This window comes from Clytia hemisphaerica, unplaced genomic scaffold (genome assembly GCF_902728285.1).
Source record: "Clytia hemisphaerica strain Z4C2 unplaced genomic scaffold, Clytia hemisphaerica genome assembly, whole genome shotgun sequence".
NCBI lineage: Eukaryota > Metazoa > Cnidaria > Hydrozoa > Leptothecata > Clytiidae > Clytia > Clytia hemisphaerica.
Genome location: NW_027103598.1, coordinates 361,880 through 382,729, shown reverse-complemented (window position 1 = coordinate 382,729; position 20,850 = coordinate 361,880). Strand labels below are relative to the sequence as shown.

Here is a 20,850-nt window from a genome sequence, read left to right as displayed (position 1 = left end):
TGGTCGACCCTTCAAAAATCGAATCATGTTATGGCACCTAAGTGTCTCCAGGTAAATTGCTTCGATCAAGACGGTTCATTCGGTACATCGAGACAACTGCAGACTCATTTTCTGAGGAGACTTTCGTGGAAAATCATGGAATCGAAGAATCTATTTACGATTCTTTCAATCTAATTGTTGATATACCAGGCAGGAAAGATTTCTAGATTTGTTGTCGAAGCTTCATTTCCATCCAGCCTCACATGCAATTGAGATGAGGAAGATAGGTTTATAGGTTTCGTTTTGAAATTAGAATCTCTTTTCGTAGAGAGCGCTTACCAATAACTCAAAGGTTTCCAATGAGTGTTTTTCAGAAAATTCTCAATTTTGAGTTATTTTTGACTTTTTGTATTTACGGCAGGTCCGCTACAAAAGTCACTTTTGAAAACCTTTCTAAAACCATCGATAACATAAGCCTCGGGATTGATTAATTGATTGATTGATTGATTATTACCGTATTATTGATAATAATTATTTGGAAAAAATTTTGGAAAAAAATTTTTAAGTTATTTTTTTAAAATCGATTTTTTCCTCAGGCCTGTAGATACAGTTAATTTGTATAAAAACCTTTGAATTTATTTTGCTGGGGATTTTTTAATTTGTTTTTAATTTTAATTTTTTTTTGTCCTAATATAAGATTTTTGCGAATAAAGTATTTAATTCGTTTGGAATTTTTACGAATTCATCAACGATCTGGCCTATTAGTCTTCCTAACTAATAATTTTCCAAAAAAGTCTTCTAGCCTTTGTAGACCAGGACACCAAAGCGCCAAGAAAATTCCAGTGAATGTCTTTTGATGGCATTTTATGAAAAGTCACATACAAAAATATTTGAATGATTAATTAAACCTATCTTAGAAATTACACCCCTGTCTCGGTGAGAATTCTATTGTCTGTAGGGATGAAGTGAAGGAGTTAAACTGCGTTAGGAGAGATTCTACGATAATTTTTTGGAGGGATAGGGGTGTTTGACTGGTTAAGTGACGCCTGAGGTGTAAAATTGTATCTCGATGTAAACATATCCTTCATAGCATTGGGCTTTTCCAGAAATAGTCCGTGTCTCCCCCCCCCCCTGTTGAGGATATCAAATATATCCAGGGGGTTTAACGAATTTTGTTCAAAAGTGGATATCCAGGGGGTTAAATATCTACAAGGGAGCGGATATCCAGATATCTTATAAAAACTCCATCTCATTTGCGACTTTCACTCCCTTCCAGGAAGCATGAGCACAAGATTTTTTAGAAAGTCATTTTGTAATTGTGCTTAGTCAGCAGAAGAGGTTCGTCTCCTTCCTGTATCATAAGAATAATATCGAGTTTATGTATTTGCACTTTTGAGGACGGTGGATTTGACACGCGATTTGGAATAACCCGCAGTGCTGACCCGCAAAATCGAGAACGGTAAAAGTGCTGATTTACCGTCGTCCTCAGTCATTCAGGATGTAGACAAATTAGAACCTTACCGTCTCCGTCGCAGTAAAACACACATACATAAACTCGGTAATAGCGAGATTATGTATCGGAGATATTTTACGGCTACGGTTGCGGGGCTGCCCGTACGGGTCCTCAACAAAGGCGACATGTCGTTGTCTACTTTGCTTTGTACGGGAAAAACACCAAAACACCGTAGAAGCAAAGTCGACATAATGCCGTACGTCAAATATCGAACTTGCTTTCACCCGCCATTACTTGCCTTACTCGCCATTACCCTCGCAACTTCAACCGTAGCCGTAGAGAATTCCAGATACATAATCTCGCTAATAAATCACCTAAACTGTTTTTTAGCCTGGTAAATACCTTCTCATGCTCGCTTGAAACCCTGTAGATTGTTATGAGATGACTATATTTATTTGCACATGCCTTTTTCTATAACATATGCCTTTTTTTAGGCCTTTTTCCATAACAGGGACAGTTCACAATATGAGCATATTTATTTTTCTTATAAGCATATACTTTATAAGAATCAAATCAATAACTCTTTGATAGACTGATATACTTTTCGGTAATTAGTTCTTCAAAGTAAACAAGGGATGGCGAAAAAGATGAGCATATTTATTTTTCTTATAAGCATCTACTTATAAGAATCAAATCAATAACTCTTTGATAGACTGTGATATACTTTTCGGTAATTAGTTCTTCAAAGTAAACAAGGGATGGTGCACAATATGAGCATATTTATTTTTCTTATAAGCATCTACTTTATAAGAATCAAATCAATAACTCTTGATAGGCAGTGACATACTTTTCGGTAATTAGATCTTACAAAGTAAACAAGGGACATCAAGATATTTTACTGTATGCGCCAAGCTGTACACCCCGTTTCTTCTTTTTATCAGCCAATCAGAGGGAAGAAAAATATTAGATTTTTGTGTTTGTTTTTTCTTGTGTAAAAATATTTTCGATATTTCGCATAATGGTTTCAAAGGAACGAGACAAGTGCTCAACGAATAGAAATCTTTAGCTGTGCGCTTTTTGGATGGCGTTCCAATTAAAACGTTCTAGGCCGCATCCTTCAAACGTTCATTCTCGATTATGAATGCGTTGGCGGGGTATTCATAGCGACAGCTACTTGCTAGTAGTATTTAATGAATTTTCATTGCACTCAAACTGGGACAAATTTGGAAATATTGTTCAGTGTGTGACCGCAACAAAGGGTTGTAATATTTTTATTTTATTCAAAAATTATATAGAACATTCACTTAAGTCTATCCAGATATAATTGGCAGTGGAAACAAGAATGCCTGTAACTTTTGATAGTCCGATATAATTTCAAATTTTTTTTGTTTATTTTAGAAAATCAAAAGCGCTATATTTGAATGTATTTTTGGTTGAAAAATTCGCGATTTTTAGCGGTTAAATTTGAGATTGCAAAAATTGAGCTTTTTTCTACTTATGCTACAACGCTCATTTTTACACCAGAGGTAGTTCAACCTTAGGTTAAAAAGGTTATCAAATTTCAAGGCAAACGGAAAATTCCTTCGGAAGATATGGGACCCAAAATACCCCTTGGTAGCACTTTTCTGTGAAACATCAAATCTCCAAATTTTAAATAAAAACGGGTACATTTACTACCTACTAATATTACAGATTTTTCGAATCAGGCTAATTAAATAGGCATCATTATACAGTTATAGTTGAGTCTTTTTAACTCGAACCTCTACAACTCGAACCTCTACAACTCGAATGTCTTCTTAACTCTTAACTCAGTCAGTTAACAATGCCTTATAAACGATAACTCACAATTTCCTTAATTCGAACAAATTTGTGATCCTCGTGCGTGTTCGATCTGGTAAATTATTTTTCTGATGTTTCCTTCGATTGCAAAATTAAAGTCCGGAAGACAAATCACGCTTTTACTCAAAAATTTTATGTGCTTGTTACATGACATTTATTTCTGATTGGTTCGAATTCATTGACACTGATAAAGTTATCAGCTGTAAGTTGTAAAGCAGCAAGTAACACGGGAATAAAATCCCGTGAACTTTTTCGAGTAATGATATAATTTTGCATCTCGTGTATTGTCACTGTTCTACAAGGGAATTATTAATATGCAATATTGAAAAATATCAAACATTGAATCCCAGTTTCTCATTGGGCTGCTGTGCTAAAGAACTTATTTCATGTATCCTGTTATTTCAATCAATGGAGGTTCAAAATTAAAAAAAGTGTTGATGTTTTTTTTCGGTAACGTGAAGCTTGGTTGGCTTTTTCTTATTCACGATATGCGACGTAATATTCAATTAACGTTCGGCGTATTTTGCGTTATAACGTTAATTTTTGTTTCAACTTGGATACGTAACTCAATACGTAACGCTCATACGAAAAGGCGTAACATGGAGAATGAGATTCTGACAAAATTTGAGAAAATTGTTGATGGAATATCGAATATTGATCATAAAATGAGATCTTTGGACCAAAAATTATCTGGATTGTTGAACAACCAACTGATAAACAGAACAGACAACGTGGGAACAACAATGCAATCTGATATTGATATACCGCAACCCAACGTAAAAACAAAGCAACCTTCCTTAGAGCCGCGATCTGTTATTTGTCCGAAAACTCAAACTGCTGAAAGCCGTTACGTCATTTTAGACGGCGTCAAATTAAACTGTTCGTTGCGTTACGTTTTAGTTATTCTCGTTTCAACGCACGTCAAGAACCGTAAAAGACGTGACACCATACGTCAAATGTGGGCTAATTATACGAAATGGCGTGTTCCGGATCATTTACCATGGACCGTAGTTTTTAACGTCGGTTTTGAAGAACGGAAACCGTCATTAGAAAACATAACTCACGATTTGCAAGATGAGATAAGGACTCATGGTGATCTGATAGTTGGAAATGTTACGGAGAGTTTTTACACTTTATCGAGGAAATTATCGATAAGTATCGATTGGGTTAATCGGAATCTTGCATACGATTTCTTCTTGAAAACCGATGATGATGTTTTTATAAATGTTCCGAAAATCATTCACAATTTGCTGCAAATACCAAACCACATAGAATATTTAGGTCACGTGATGTGGCGGCAACCTGTAGAACGTAAGGGGCGTTACGCCCTTACACCTAAAGAGTTCAAAAGCGATCGATATGATCCGTACTGTTCAGGGGGCGGATTTATCTCCCGTCAGGGCATCATTTCGAAAATTGCTCGTTACTTAGTGTTCGAAAATCCCCTTAAATATGAGGACGCTTATTTTGGTTCGTTAGTTTACAGGATAGGAAAAGTTCCATCATGGAATTATAAAACAAATTTTGTTATGTTCAACAAGGAGTGTAAATTCTATAAAGATTTGTGGGTCTCACACCCTGCAAAAACTTCAAAATGTATGATGGGTCTGATGGAGCAGGCGCTTTCTGAAAAGTTTGAATTTTAGAACGCCTTTTTTTATTTTGTTAATTAAAATTTTACTTATTTGCAAAATATGCTGTTTAATTTCCAATTGACCTTTTCGACCGTAGCCGCCAATTGCCGCGCGGGCATTTTTTGTCCTTTTTCACCCTAAAACCGTCCCAGCCTTTTTTTCGCACCTGAAGACAATAGAAAAAAGTGTAAAAAAAGGATTGGATCGAGTTTAAGGTGTAAAATGTGGTAAATGGTGGTAAATTTAAGTGGTAAATTAGATAATAAAGTGGCACGCACCAGTCGAAAAGGTGTATTGTATCATGATAAAATTCATAAGAATTGAATACCTTATCGGTCCTTTTTACGTCAGCCCTTCCTGGTGTTATTTTTCTTCTCTGGTGTAACAAGGGCGGGTGTGAAAAGCGCCAATCGTTAAGTTTACAGCCCCGAAGGAGCTATAGAGGAATCGTCAACTTTTCTCAAGCAAAAAAAGTGAAGCCTGAGGTTAGCGCCGCATTTAATGACGAATAAAATCTAGCCCTTGCTTTGTTTTCTTCCAAAATTTTTTCAAAATTTGGTGATAGGTTTTACTTTCAATCTGGTGTTTGTGGAAAAACGTTTTGGATGGGAAGTAAGTGGATTCCAAGAGTATCAAATCTAGCCTTTTTGAAAACAACGGGCCGGATAAGGTAGATGGCAAATTATGGAAGAAACCTTCACTGCTTCTATGAACTCAAATTACTTTTTGTAGCCCAAGTTTTTCTACTCGATTTCTTTAACCGAATCAATCGCTTTTCTTATGACGACGAAAGCAGCCCTTTAAACCTTTTTTCATAAAAAACGTGTTAATATTAAAATAATCACATGCAAATCCAAATGAAGTATTCGACATAAATCCCATGTTTTGAACCAAGTAAACAAACGATAGCCTTTCACGATGAGAATGTCTCGAATGGAAGAACATGCTCTCGAATGACATACCCAATTCTTTATTTATGTTTCCTCAGACACCTCATTACAAAACACTATCTAAGAAATAAGGCTGAAGTCGAGGAACATTTACAAATGGGTTTTTTTACAGGAAGGACTTTACAGTTGAAAGAGTTTACCGGTCTTTTCTTCGAAATTCTACCGCCGTTTTTCCCATATACCGTCGTGACGACTTAAACTCTTACGCATCTATATTTTCCGTCTTTACTATCTCTGTAATGGACTATAACATCTAATGTTTCCCTTTGATGACTCTTTCTATAATACGACAAAAATTGAAAAAGTCGATTTTCGTTTTTTAGAAGTTCCAACTTCAAATGCAATTATCTCAGCTTTGGAGAAAGCTCATGTTTGGGCTTGTGGGAAAGCTCTTTTCAAGATTTATTTTTCAGCGTGCCAAATTTCTAAATTAGGTCCTCAAAAAAAGTTACAGCATCAGTCGACGATGAAACGCAAATAGCTTGTTCTGTAAAGAAAGACTTAAGTCGTTTTGAAGTTCTTTCTTTGAACCTTCATTCTTTTGTTTAAAAAAGGAGAAATAGACTAGCAAACAAGTCTGTTAATTAATCATGTCGGGAACATAAAGATGTCGGGCGTTTGCTAGAATAGGAGCTGCGTAGGAGACCGAGCAAAAATTGGTGCGAGGCTGCTGATTAGCTTTCAGCCCTTTTTCTTTCTACTCTTACCTAACTCCTATGCTCACTTTTTACGCGTGATACCGTTCCAGCCCGACTGGCGCTTTTCTGTTTTTTTTCAAAGAAGAGATAGCTCTAAAAACTTTGAGTAACGGGCATTTTTACCATAAGGCAAAACTTTGAGAAAAAAATCAGCACGGAAAAATAATCCGAGTGTCAACAAGTTATAATATTGAGCAAACTTTCAGATTTTTCACGACTTTTTCATCAGCTTTGTGTAAATAACACAATAAAATTTGTCTTATAGGAAGCATAAATAAAAATTGATCAAACTTAGAGCAAAAAGATTTTGCCTCTGGATGCGGTTGATATATTTGAATGATGATGCTTTTGATTGGAAGTTTAAGTCTGGATGATTTTTTATTTTTGACAGACATCTAGGCTGCGTGCATCCTGCTGGTTGCCATTTTCGGCAATTTATATTTTGTACATGTGAAATACAAATACTCTTTTTGACCATTTTTGACCGATCAGATTGCAGATATTTTTTGGGTCACCGATAATCGAATCTTTCTGTAACTCGAACTGAAATATTGAGCCCCTCAGCTGGAAAGTGTTTCAATTATACCCTCTATAATTCGAATCCCTTTTTAATCCGAGGAATTGTTTTGGTCCCTTGAAGATCGAGTTAGAGAAAAAAGTACACCGTCAAGATATTTGTAACATGATGAATCTCCATTAAACCGGGTCTCTCGAAATAAGTGTCCCTTGAAAATTCTATCCATCAAGGACATGTTTATTCCACCATTCGCCTATTCAGATCTTAGTTTTTACCCTAACGACCCCGATCATATCAACCATAGCTATTATGTATCCTGGAGTAGTCCATTTACTTCATTCTCATCGGGTTATGAGACATGGGTGTTTAAGAGTAGCCAACTATCTTGAACACACATAACAACCTCCATGCCTCTGTTCTGTTTATCCTTCTCTTTGGAACATATGGTGTTATATTTGAAATCTCCGGGCACAAGAGAAAAGATTTGACAAAATAAATGTTGGACAGAAAGAAATTTTCTGAGGGTAATCAAAGAACGCTGAGAACGAAACCTGTTTCCATTCTAAAGGTTTAAGAACAAGTAAATTGTTAATGAGGCTTAGCTGTTCTCATTGTTTTTGACAGTTTAAGCCTCAAATTATTCTCATCCTCTCATCCTTCTTTTTTGTAACTGAGGTTTTTTAGGCTTCATTCGTATCCAATTTTTACTACTTTGACCCCTGAGTAATTTCAGTCACAGCATTGTTTTTAAATTATGTTCTTATCTTTTGACGATTTGAACGATTTCCTCATAGAAAAAGGGTGGTATTATACAAGGGAATATTTCCTGAGATGTTTGGTGGATGAAAATTTTGGATATTCTTGATGAGTATGTTCAATACTTGTTATGGAAGTGGTAAGCGAGACAAGTCATCACACAGCAAGAAGACAAGAAGACATTCTTCATGGAGAAATCACTTCTTCACCAAGGTATTTTATTCGCACTGACCTTTATAAACCCTCGACAAAGTTTCTCGATCCCTGCCAAGCGAAATGTCAACCTCGTCCCCGTTGACCCAGACCTTATTTATGTTACTGATTGACGCCAGAGAATATATTATCTGCCGCTATCAGTAAGCACTTAAAAAATAGATAATACGCAGAGAATGAGGTTGAAAAAATCTTCGATCAGAGCTTTTGAAATTGGTAACACTAAATCGATCAAAGATGGTGGATATAGCCTGGTCCAGGAGTAATTCAAGTCAGTGACAGTAGTGTGTTGTCAGGGGGGGGGGGGCCTTTTTTGGAGGGTGCCGAAAGTCAAGAGACGCAAAAAAGCCTTTGATTATCATATTAATTTCTGGCGCCCCTTTGCTTTTTTGCACCTTTTAATTAGCAATTTTCAGCAAAAAAGAGAAAATATACCCGAAAATTTCTCGATTTCTAAACTATAGCATGTGCCGCCAAAAAATGACTTTCAAAAATGGACCCTTACAGTCTAGCCCTTGAGCAGTGAAAAGGTACCCTTACAGTGCATTTTACCAAACTTTTCTGACCCTGCCTTTCAGTGTGTAGTTTGGTTTCATATCTTATTTTACTGAAGCCACCTGAAAATGATGAGCCTGGGATGTCGACACAATGTGCAAAACAAATAAAAATGGGTGCGAGTCAAAACTATAAAGATACATGAGATGTTTACTGTCAGACTTGCAATTCAGCAAACACACCATTACTAAAAAAGACCATTTTAGTGCACTCTATCAAAAGTACACCCTTACAGTGTACGAGGGTCTCGAAAACCTACCCTTAAGGGCGATGCCGTGGGTCGGACCAAATGAGTGCCTCCCCCCCTCCCCAGATAAAAATTAATTGATTAGCTTACAACCCACAATCAGTGCCGAAATATATTGACACTTTTGGGTATTTTAACGTTTTTCAGGATTTAAAGATCGGGCGAGAATTGCAGTTTCAGTACTTCCACTTTGTTTCATTGGATTTTTCTATTTGGGAAGGGCTTAAGTGGCTTCCAGGCTCTATTTTCAGCCTTGTTGGAACGTTTTTGAGCTTTAAGATCCTGAGATCCTAAGGTCGTAAAGCTCAGAATAAGGATTATTTCCAACCGTACCGTACTTTAAAGCACTTAAATTTGAGGGAATTCCCCTTTTGTGTCAAATATTTACGGTGGGAATAGCAATCATTTTAACACACAAATACTTGCTCGTTTCACTGATTTAAGGCTTGGGGACACGAGAAGTTTTTTCACGTTGGTGCAATGCAATATGCTCCATCCCCACCAACACAAGAAAAAAGTGCGTGTCTCATGGTTTCTTATTTTATTTCATGGGACAAAAAGTGAGGGAAAGACCCAAAAGACACGCTGATTTTGTCCCTTTTTGTTCCTTTTTGAATCAATTTTGCTCCATTGTCCCAGGGACAAAATCAGCGTGTCTTTTGGGTCCTTCTCTCACTTTTTGTCCCATGAAAAAAAATGAAGAGCAAATATTACCTTATTAATGTCTAGCAGACTGTATCAGTATGCAGTTTACTATTTACGAATTCCCCAGAAATCTCCAAGTGTAATTGAAGTGAGTTTTTTTCGAAAGAAATCTTTTACATGATCCCCAAATGTATAACAGTAATTACTAAACTATTAATTATGGAAATGTCACTTTAATTGAATCGAAATATTAATAGACAGACTTTATGTTAAGATTCTCTATCACTGACTCTTTTTAAAAAGCATCAATGATATTTTTTGTTGTGTTTTCAACGATGGGAATAAAAATATCAACGTTGGACTTCATCCAAGATCTTGGATGGTCGTCATGGTTACTTTTGTCTTCGTTGATTGCGCGCTGAATAGAATCTCGATTCGTCGGCACAGCGTCGATATATGATTTCGACCTGTGTTTTTCAGGGTATGGAACACGCACTTTTGGAAAAATTGTAAAAACTAGATCGAACGTAGTTATAAAATCTGCTTAAGCTTAGCACGGGGGTATGTTTTCTTTATCTTTGACTTTTTTAATAGTATAGTAATGTAATCCAGTCGAAATTTGGGCAATGAAATTCGTCGCCACAGGTTATGCTCAAGATACGTTCCCAACGTATATTTTCTATGCTTGCTAATACTGATGCTAAACTGCTAAATATTCCAGTTAATATTGCTTTGCCGTCGCACGTCCATGTAGTATGACCCCGAGGGGGGGTACTTAGGCCAAAAATGGATGATGGGTGTGTACGGACTTTTTGATAAATAACGAGATTGCTCACGGGAATTTTTTGACTCGCATTACGCGCGATCATGTTTAATCGCCCGCGCGTGTACGCTCTGTGAATTCTGTCTGCTGTATATGGGTACTGTATAGAAGAAAAAGCTCCTCTCTTCAGTCTTTTGAGAATTTAAGGAGATTGGAGAGTGTCCTAACCCCCCCACAGATGGAAATTCTAATTTTAAAGGCACTAGCAGGGTTTACAACCCGTTTGCTGCAGTGCCACTAAAGACTAAAGATCCTGAAAATCCCCTGAAAATCTCGATGAGTGATCGGCTCCCGCATGTTGGAAATGATCTAAGATCATTTTTCTAAGAAGTTATTACCTTAACAGGGTAAATAAAATTATACAGGTCATGGCAAATAAAATTATGTTATATTTAATCATTTTTATTGTCCCTAATTAACATCTTAAGTGGCAGATTGGATAGGGCGCTGAGCTGTCGTGCATGTTATCGTCATTTTTGAGAGTTCAAATCCTATACGGTGCGTTGAAGTTTGTGTTATTTTGTCAACATTGACCAACCTTTTTCTGGTTTTATGAGCTGTTATTGTATTGATATTTTTGAAAATTGCCGTTATATTTTTAAGAAACAAAAATTTTATAAGACGTGTCACCTCAGTGCAGTTTGACTCAAAGTACAGTATTTCAAAATGGATCAGGTTGGATGGATCAGGTTGGTTAGCGGGTGGAGCGTCAAGAGTCAACACTCATGACTTTCCCTTCTCTTGAAAATCCAGTATTCCAAAACTTTCAACTAAAAAAATGCATAAAAATCGACTTTTGTCTTTTTTTATTATCTTACAAACACTTTTTTCGAAACCACAAGTGAAAAGAAAAGCATCTAAAAATGATTGACAGGGGTTGACGGGTTAGAAATTCCCGTGAGCAATCTCGTTATTTATCAGCATGTGTGTACGGACGGTAAGGGTAGGTTTTTTGGTTTTTTCAACTTTCAAAGTCTCTCTAAGGGTCGGAAAAATCAGAGAAAAATTGTAATAAAGTCTCTCTAAGGGTCACCTTTTCAGCAAAAATCAGTCTCTTTAAGAGTCGGTTTTCGGAGGTACCATCCGCACATACCCCTCATTCACCAACCCTATTTTAAAAATCGACCCCCCCCCCGGATTTCCATCCATTGTTTATTGCATCGGGTGTCATGTTTATTTGCAGCAATAAATCCTCGATATTAAAGGATTCTAGAAAAATGAATATTAAAAAGGAGATAAGATGTAAATTAAACCTCTTATTGTCTTTTTTCAAGTTCTATTTTGTCGACTTTGTAATGACATCCCAATGACATACCCAGGTAGTGCGCAAGCGCATAAGGCACGGGTAATTCGAATGAGAAAAAAAAAAACAACAAAAACAAACATCCAGTCCAGAGCTTCGTCTACCATATTGATTTGAAGGCTGCACAAAAAAGTTGAGCAGCTCAAAAATATTTTATTCATTTTTTTATGATTTTTCTGGAGTTCGTGTTTGTTCTACTTGTTAAAAATAACAACATTTAATTGTGAGAGTTCATTTTTAACATTTGAGTGTTTTTCAAGTTGATTGCACTTGTTAGTATATGGATTTATCTGTTGTTGTTGGCTTTGATTTTTGAATGGCAGCTTTCTGGTTTTGGGAAAATAAAACATGAGAAATGGATTATAAAATTTTTCAGTTCAGCTCTTTATGCAATGAATTTATTATTTAATCTATTTTGGAGCAGTAGTTTAATGGAACAGCAAGGCATCTCACATGGTTGAATTGGCTTTTTCCTCAAAACTCACAAAAATGTCAATCGAACGAAATTGCAAATTTTTTTCCCCAAACTATTTCAATCCAACAAAATGTCAAAACTGTTATAAGCCAAAAGAACAACATTCTGAACATGAAGAAGAGAAGTCATCAACTGGAAAAGTATCATCCATGCGAAAAAGCCAAACTGCAAGGGTAAAATGGGCTTTTATAATTTCCATTTTTTAACTGTACGTACGGGATAATGACTCACAGCATATGGCCTCTTCATGTTTGGGACACAATTTCAAAGACAAAAATCCAAAATTTTGTAGCCCAAACTTGGCGGGAGCATTTCTGATCGGGTCAAAAGAATATATTCTCTACGCTACCGTTATTCTGCTCTAACTTGGGACTATCTGACAAAACGGTCGTGGCTTCTTCATAAAGGACGAAAGACAGATCTGGACTTATTTCGTACTTTCCAGTCTCTTGTTCATAGTTTTTCTGACTTTCTGGTTCTATGTGACTTATTTTCTATGTTTTCTAACTTACTGAATGACTTACCGACAGATCTCCACCGGTGGGATTCGAACCCACTAAATGCAAAGTTCCGATGTTTTGAAACCCAATGTCTTATCCACTGCGCCACAGATTCATGCCGAGAGAGTGTTTCTGACGGCTATTTATATTGTACAAACTAAGAGAAAATCACAAAAGAGTGCTTGTTTCGACCTCCAACCCTAACCCTAACTGATAATAACCCAATTCCTAGCCAATCTGATACGTAACCACACCCAAACCACACCCATACCCAACCCTCAGGTCGCCTGCAGGTCCTGACACTATTCCTGCATGCCGGATCCGAAAAATAGATACATGTCTTTCGCTTTTACGAAGAAGCCTTCACCTGACAAAACATGGGACGGTAATTCGGCCACCATTTCACCAAACGCCCAAAGTCATTTGATTTGAGTTAATGAACGGCGTAGTATTAAAAAATACACGATTTCTCTTTTGCACCTAGTAGGCTTTTATTCCGCAGTGAAGTGTCTGGAACGAAGTAAGAACAAATTAGGCAAAACGATAGAGCGTTTGACATCACTCACGCAGCAATTTACACACTCGTTATTTGTTAATCCCATTGAGCGATAGGCAGTTAGGCAGCGGGCGTTCTCTAATTCTCCAATTGGCGTATGGTGTCATTTTGAATGAAAACAAAAAAGTTAAAAAGGGCGCGCTATCAGTAAAATTTTTGTGAAATGTTATGACAGAAAGTATGATTGATAAACTTGATGGAGTTATAGAAAGAAATTTGGTGATTCTGACCTTCATATTATTCCTATCTCTAAAGAAGGGTGTCGACTTTAGACCAACTAACTTACAGTATATTGGATAATGAAAAGGATGTTAGGTTGCTTAGGTTTATTGCGATGGTTTTGTTTTTCATAAAAAATATAGTTGCTTTATATGTATATTTTAAGTTAGTTTGTTGTTTGAGGGATGTTGTCAAGTTGATTTTGTGTTGCTTCCTAGGATAAACCAATTGGTGTGGTAAGCTTTTTTACAGCAAGGATACCACCTGTAGACCTAGACAGGCTACATGTTTTTTTTTTTATAAGCATAACGCTTATAAGCATATGAAGGCTCAGATTTGCAGAATTCCTAAGCATAACATGAGCATATATGTCAGCCTGAAATATTTTTCAAGTGGTCATTTTTATCTGTTTTTGTTTCATTTTTATCTGGTTTGGTAGAGGCCAAGTAAAAAATAAGACATTCCACGGCTAGCTGCATTCCACTACTCCCAAAATCTGAACAATTTTTTTTACAAAATTTCTGAATTCATTAAAAAACTTGGCACGGGGTGAATCATAAGCATATAATAAGCATAAACTATGCCTGGATGCTTTGAGAACTTAAGCATACACGAGCCTGACCAAGGGGCATACACTTGCTTATAAAAAAAAAAACATGTACTGGTATACCTCGTGTGTTGTCTTATTGTTGTTGTTTTTGCAACTGGTGTTTGTTCTTTGAAAATTTGATTTTCATAGTTTTTGTTTTGTGACGTCAGATATCTTTTTTGAGCAATATATGTCAATTTGAGTTTTGTTTCCATGGTTAGAGTTTTTGGTCTCTGTGACTTAGCGTTCTGGGCCAACAACTTTTCCCAAGATGTGTTTTTAAAGGGTACATGAAGGTAAGATTGAATCGATGATTATCAATCATTTAACTATCAATCATTTTAACCATCAATTTCTTTTTTTCGTGGTTTGAAGAGCCAGATTTGATTGCTTTATATTATTAAAAAAAAAAGACCTTTGCTAATCAGGATGTCATGTTGAATACCTAAAAACTCCAGCATTTAAACATTGATAAGAAAAAGTTAGTGAACACTTTTCGTAACTTTGTTAATGCTGACATTCCTTGTCTATTTCAGTCATAGCAACTATCTGGTCTTTTAAATGTTTAGAAATAAAACTTTTTATTACTCAATAAGCTGGATAAAAAAATCACTCTAACTACTTTGCAGACCAGATAGTTGCTTTGACGGAATTGACAAGGTACCGTAACTTTGTGTAATGCCAACATACCTTGCCTAATTTCGTCATAACAAAATCTGGTTCAAATGTTTATAAGTAAAAGCTTTTGAATAAGCTGTTTGAAAAAGTCACTATGACTTACTTTGCAGACCAGATAGTTGGTCCGCATTACACGAAGGTATGGTATCTTGGCATTACACCAAATTAAGGTATGATAATTATGCATTAATGTATCATTGTTTTAATGCTGAAGATTTTTAATTATTCAACATAACATCCTGACTAGCAAAAGGTCTATGGCCCAAAAATATTTATCGTATATTATGTTCAGTCAGTCCATAACATAAATCACACAGGGTGATGACAACTTTTTCTCACCAATTCCTAATTGTTTGACTATCTAGTACCATTAGTTGGTCAAGTCCAAGTCCTGACAGTTCCTGAACCAAAATTGATCTTAACCTGACCCAATATTGAAATTTTGAACAATTTTCTGAATGAAGTGTTTGTTTTTAATAAAAATAGTCAAAAAATGAATGCAACCTCTAATTAATAAGTTTATTTAGTTTTTAAAAGGCTATATTATTTAACAGAAAGCACAACTTTTCTGAAAACAACACAGGTAGAACACCCTGAAGACTTTATAACTTATGTATTTTAAGAAATTCATAGAGTCTCTGTCCAACTTTCCTCTTTCAGGAGATTGGGTGGCAGACTATGCATTAGCACTGCTTATCCTGGCTGGGCAGATCAAATTGACATCACATTTTTTAGAAAATATTAGAAAACCTTTTTAAAAATGTTAGCCTGATCTTGTTTTGCTGGCCGCGTTTTCCATAAAACCTGCTAAATGGTCCAGAATAGGAAAATTTGAGGCCAAATCTGAACAAAGTTATTATTTAATAAGTCATATTGGTACTTTTTCATTTATTCTAAGGGATTTTGAGTAAGGCAAATGTATATAATTTCCCACTTTCCTGAAAATTTCAGTTTATCCTTCAACAACTATCGATTTTCCAATCTTTTCTTTTTTTAATAATTTTTCATTTAACAGCAATAATATTTATGGTTTGACATATTATCAAGGTGATAAATTTATCCTCTAAACTTACCCCTTGGAAATGTTTACTAAGTAAGTAAATATGCGACTGCAGTCAGAGGTGACCTGAAGACTCCTCTTTCGATAACTATCTAGGGGAGGGTACGACTCTTTTTTTCTGGATTGCCCCACTTTACCCTAAATACTTGTTGTACTAATTACGAAATCTTTGGTATGACCTGACTCTGCACACTGTGTAGCCAGATAATCTACCAGTGCACTAAAGTCGCTACTTTAAACGTTTAGTAGCAGACAATGTCTTCTCCCTTAAAATGAAACTTCTGGATCAAGAAGAACAAACAGTTATTAAATCGAATGAAAAATGTGTGTTTAAAAACTGTTAAGTTTGAGTGATCTTACGAAGTAAAAACTTACTAGTTAATTATGCAAGTATGTCTTGGTCTGGAATATTAAAAAAAGATTTTGTGAGTGGATTAATTTAACTTTGTAATTTTAATGAAATATTTTATAAAGTCCTTGCAAAAAAAGGTTATAGGCTGCAAAAAGAGAACTACTTTTTATGTTTTGAATTTTGATGAATCAAGACTTTTGAAGATTTTTGAACAGCATCAAGAATCGTAAATGTTGACAAAAAATCATGGGTAAAAATAAGCCTTGTTAAAAACATTTATTAACTGTCAAAAATAGAGCTAGGGAAAATTTATGTCTAATCAATTCCTCCAAACAATCAACAAAAACCAAAAGAAGTCTACAAACAAGTTATTCACACACAGTTGACACAGAGATTTCTCAGTGCAACAAGAGGCTTGATTATTTTTATTTGTTTCATTATATATTTTTTTGGTTGGATATGCTAATGTATATCATTAAAAACGTTTTGCAGGAAAGCAGGTTCTTTTGATTTTAAATGCTTTCCCATTTGGAGAATTGATTGGGGCTCTTTTTGAAAGTAAACTTTGGGGACATTGAAGAAGCAAAAGTAAGACTCTTGCGATTTCAAATCACTGTATTCCTTTAGCCATTACTACTGTATCATGAATAAAACCATCCATTTAAATCTTGTAGATTGTCACAGATGATAAAGGATTTCTGTACAAAGACATGTTCATTTTAATTGAATTTCTGGTTGACTTTGATTTTCTTCTAATCTGAGAGATTTTCTATCTTATTAAAATAGATCTTAACTTCTCCTTAAATACAGTATAGTTTCAATTATGTCAAAGCCTTCTGATTTTATGATTTATAAACTATGAAGTACTTTAAAATAGTTTCATAAAAATCCTGGGGGTCGATTTAGGCCTTCGGAATGGGACCCTTACAGTGCAGGAAAAATTTAGCCAAACTTGAGCCTTCTGGTGTACTTTCTTGAAGATCTTTGACCATTATAAAAGGCAAATCTAATATCTATCAATCACCTCTAAAACGGGGGAAGTAAATTTTTGACTTCAAATTACTATAATTTTAAAGAAAATTGTTTTACTGAATTACCTGGAATTACAGAATTGAAATGTTAAATTATGATTTTCTTAAGAAATACTTTTCTAAAACTTTTCAAGGAGTGTAAACTAAGCAAGAAACTTTATGAGATAGAAAAAAACTAGATTTTCTAGATTTTAAGAACGTATAATCAGCAGGTATTCAATAGGTAAAAGTTGGTTATGGAAATGGGTATCAGAGTTGCCAATCAAAGAGCCAAAAAACATTACTATGCGAAGTGGCTTTTGGACTTGAATAATTAAGATACATTTTCAAAGATGTTTTTCATAATTATACATTTTTCAACTCGAAGTAAACACATATCACTTATAACTCTGGGCCCGGTTGTTCAAAAGTGGATTAGTGGCCGATTAGGTTAATTCTCGATTAAATCTCGATTAGCGCCGATTAACGCAGAACCGTCGGTTGTTCGAAAAAAATTAGGCTTAAATCTGGATTAAATCCCGATTAAATTGGCCAAATTTTAATCCTGCTCTGACCCAGGATTAACGAGGATTAAGAGACTTTTTCCTACAAAAAAAGTGAAGTCGCTGCATTGAAGTGAGAAATTTGAACAAAAAAAGATTTTCGAATGTTTTGAAAACATTCGAAAAGTGACGTCAAGATTAAGATTTTTGAAAACACAGGCAAAATGTCCACGATTAGTTAATCTGACGTTCGAACAACGGAAGTTAATCGCCGGGATTAACTAATCGAAATCTAATCGCGATTAGCGCTAATCGGGAGTTAATCTAATCGACTTTTGAACAACCGGGCCCTGATATTTTTCAGAAAATGAAGCTAAATGTGATAGTTAACTCTGTGTGGTTGCTCATGTCAGCATATGCCGCCATTCGGCAAATAGGTCAAAACTTCATTTTTCCGTGGCAAATAGGTCGAACCTTAAAAAAAACGCACGGCAGTTAAAGGGTTAAGTCTTTCAAAAGTCTTTCTAAAATCTAGTGGAGGAGGTGGGCGAGTCACAATCAATGGACACTCAACCATCAAATGAAACCATTTCTCATTTCTTTACCTTTTTCAGAAAGAAAATGTGTTTTATCTTCTCTTATTTTCTTTGTATATTTCAGAATACTCCGCCTTCCAAAACATTGCTGAAAGAAAGTGTTTTGTTTAAAGCTTGTTTGGAAAAAGAAAACACCCTTCCAGAGGTATGTATCAATTGTTCCAAAACATCGTCAATTTTGGCATTATTTATTTTCATTTTTACTTTTTCCATAATCCCATTCAATCTGACAAAAAGGTGTACAGTATTCTACTTAAGGCTGTCTCATTTATCCCATTTCCAAAACAAAATTTGAATGAAGAAATTTCCCAGCTTCAAGCTATGTTTACCATTATGCTTGCTTTTTACAAATTTGAGCTTCAGTATGCTTATAAAAGTTATGCTTACAAAAATTAATGTATTGTTGTTAATACTGTTAAAAGGATAAAATGTCTCTCTACTTGTGGAATAATAAAAAACATCAATTTTGTTCATTTAGCATTAAAATAAGCATACTTTTATAATGGGATTATTCTTCGCAAGATTTTTAATTTCGCGAGCAAATCAGCATTTTGAAAAATTTCGCGTGAATTTATTTTTTGCGAATCAGCCAAAAACCTTTTTTTTCGCACCTAAAGACGACAATAGAAAAAAGTGTAAAAAAAGATTGTAGCGAGTTTAGGGTGGTAAATCGGACAAAAGAATGCCTGCGCGGCAATTGGCGGCTACGGTCGAAAAGGTGTATTGTATTACTGTCTTTTTAAAGATGAGTTCGTATTAGAAGAAGACTCATATCCAAACCAATACCCATTAGCTTTATTACCCTTTGAAAAAAAAGTTCTAAATATCAATAATTTTTTATACAACTTTAAGATATACCAAAGCTTTGAATTCGATAAATTCTTAAGAATTATTTGGTTTTTGAACCTGTTGTTTCAAAATTCTTTTTCATTTTTATAGATATGGGACAAAAGTTTTTTTCGTTTGTATTCAAATGGCGAATTACAGGAGTTTGCAATTATTGATAATCTGGTAAGGATCTCTTCACATATGAACCTGACTTTTAAAGCTGATTTTTCGAACACAAAGATATCAACCATTACAATTGTATCTTTGGCGATTAACGCTTGAATTCTAAAAAGCTGACTTTTTGTACACACTCTTTTTGATTAAATCAGTGGTACCCAGGTCAAAGTATATCACAATATTTCATTTCAGTAAGTTTTTAATACAGATAGATTTAAGAACACCATGCTATCAGTCCTTTAAAGTTTGAGTCAACTTGATTAAAGATTTTTATGAAAGACTGGCTTCAAATGTCTGAAATTGTTGCATTGATTTTCTCATAAATCCCGATATTTAACGTGAATGATATTTTCTCCCTGGTAAACTTTGTCCCAGCCTCCTGTCGGTTTGAAGGTTGAAAGATGTATTTTGACCAGTGAATTATCTATTATACTACAGGCGGACAAAGAGAGTATAAAAAACACACTGCTTCTGCAAGATTTCATCCGTATGCTTGATGGTAAGAAGGAGATAGGTGAAACACTTTGTTTTGGTGTCAAAACATTACGAAGTATCATTTATTTCAAGACGTTGACCAAAGTTGATTACGAGAACTGGTGGAAAGAATTCAGTTCATTTGTTGCAGCTCCTGTCATGAAGCGAACACAAAGTAAGCATTGTTTTCACGTTCAGTTCACCCTCTCTAATTCGATCTTCTTTGAATTAGACAAATATTCGAATTACAGAGAGTAACTTAAACCGCTTTCATGAAGCGAACACTGTAAATCAAGCATCGTTTCCGAGTTTGATTTCCGATTGTTTTTGTTCAATGTGTCTGGAAATCTTATCCTGTTGTGTCGTTTATATACCACACCAGACTGGTTTTAGTATCCTCTTGCCAACATTGTTCTTAAATGGAGTTCGTTGGGCGGTTATCATTCTCGGTAAACGCTTAACCCTTTACAATCAAATGGTAATCAGGACCACTGCGCGCTAATGACGACTTACTATTGGTCCAAAGTAAGAATTTTGCGTCTAGCCAACTGGACTGACTTCCAGTCATTACTAGAGCGTAACCAGTCTTGATTACCCATGATTCATTTCGACTGTGAAATGGCATTAAGCATTCTCTCAAAAATAGCATCTTACTTGCATCTTACATGAGCTAAAACAGTATAAATTGAGACAATAACTCTCACTACGTTAACAAAATCATCGTTATTTACGAGATTCTTGTTCGCCGGATTAAGTAATTATCTGGGCGTCGCAACCGCTTACTAAGAATTAAAGTAGAAGCTATTACAGTAAACCATTTTACACACACTAATTAATCGATACGTTCTCAATTTGTCTAATGGGTCAAAATGACTTGCAAATTGATGCGACTTGTTTGTACTGTAGAGATTGACAGCTGATCTCTTTTTTAGCATTTCAAAAGTTCGTGTACGGAGCCAAAATAATATACACAACGCACGTTGTATTTTTAAGTGTTTTTGCACTTTCCAAATTCTATGAAAAAATATGATCTCAGAATCAACAGACCCAGGCCACTTTAAGTTGACTTTTCAAAAACTCTAAAAATGAGAAATATTTAAACTTTTTTCACCTATTCCTTACATCATGGCTATGGCTTGGAAGCCGAATGGTGTACCCGGGAGGGGGGGGGGGGAGGAATACTTAGCCAAAAATGGGTGTTGGGTATGTGCGGACGGTAAG

General features: G+C 35.4%; 2 protein-coding genes across 5 annotated transcripts in view; both read left to right on the top strand.

Moving 5' to 3' along the window:
• The first annotated feature begins 3,888 nt into the window (after positions 1–3,888).
• On the top strand, positions 3,889–5,173 carry LOC136801967 (lactosylceramide 1,3-N-acetyl-beta-D-glucosaminyltransferase A-like). Its single transcript, XM_067058664.1, has one exon. It carries the CDS (start codon positions 3,937–3,939, stop codon positions 4,915–4,917), a length of 981 nt encoding a protein of 326 aa, XP_066914765.1. The 5' UTR covers positions 3,889–3,936; the 3' UTR covers positions 4,918–5,173.
• A 2,746-nt stretch (positions 5,174–7,919) lies between these two features.
• Positions 7,920–20,850, top strand: part of LOC136801882 (putative leucine-rich repeat-containing protein DDB_G0290503) — a 66,360-nt gene continuing 53,429 nt past the window's right edge. For 2 of the 4 annotated variants that reach the window (XM_067058547.1, XM_067058545.1), the window contains exons 1-4: positions 11,718–12,260; positions 18,215–18,295; positions 19,090–19,161; positions 19,594–19,804. In XM_067058547.1, coding sequence (XP_066914648.1) covers positions 12,066–12,260; positions 18,215–18,295; positions 19,090–19,161; positions 19,594–19,804 — 559 coding nt within the window. In that variant the 5' untranslated portion in view covers positions 11,718–12,065. Of the gene's footprint in view, positions 8,040–11,697; positions 12,261–18,214; positions 18,296–19,089; positions 19,162–19,593; positions 19,805–20,850 lie in introns of those variants that run through there. The other 2 variants (XM_067058546.1, XM_067058544.1) reach the window with 2 other exon arrangements.

Coding starts and splice junctions, on each gene's coding strand:
- LOC136801967 (XM_067058664.1), top strand. CDS start 3,937: ATGAGATCTTTGGACCAAAAATTATCTGGATTGTTGAACAACCAACTG.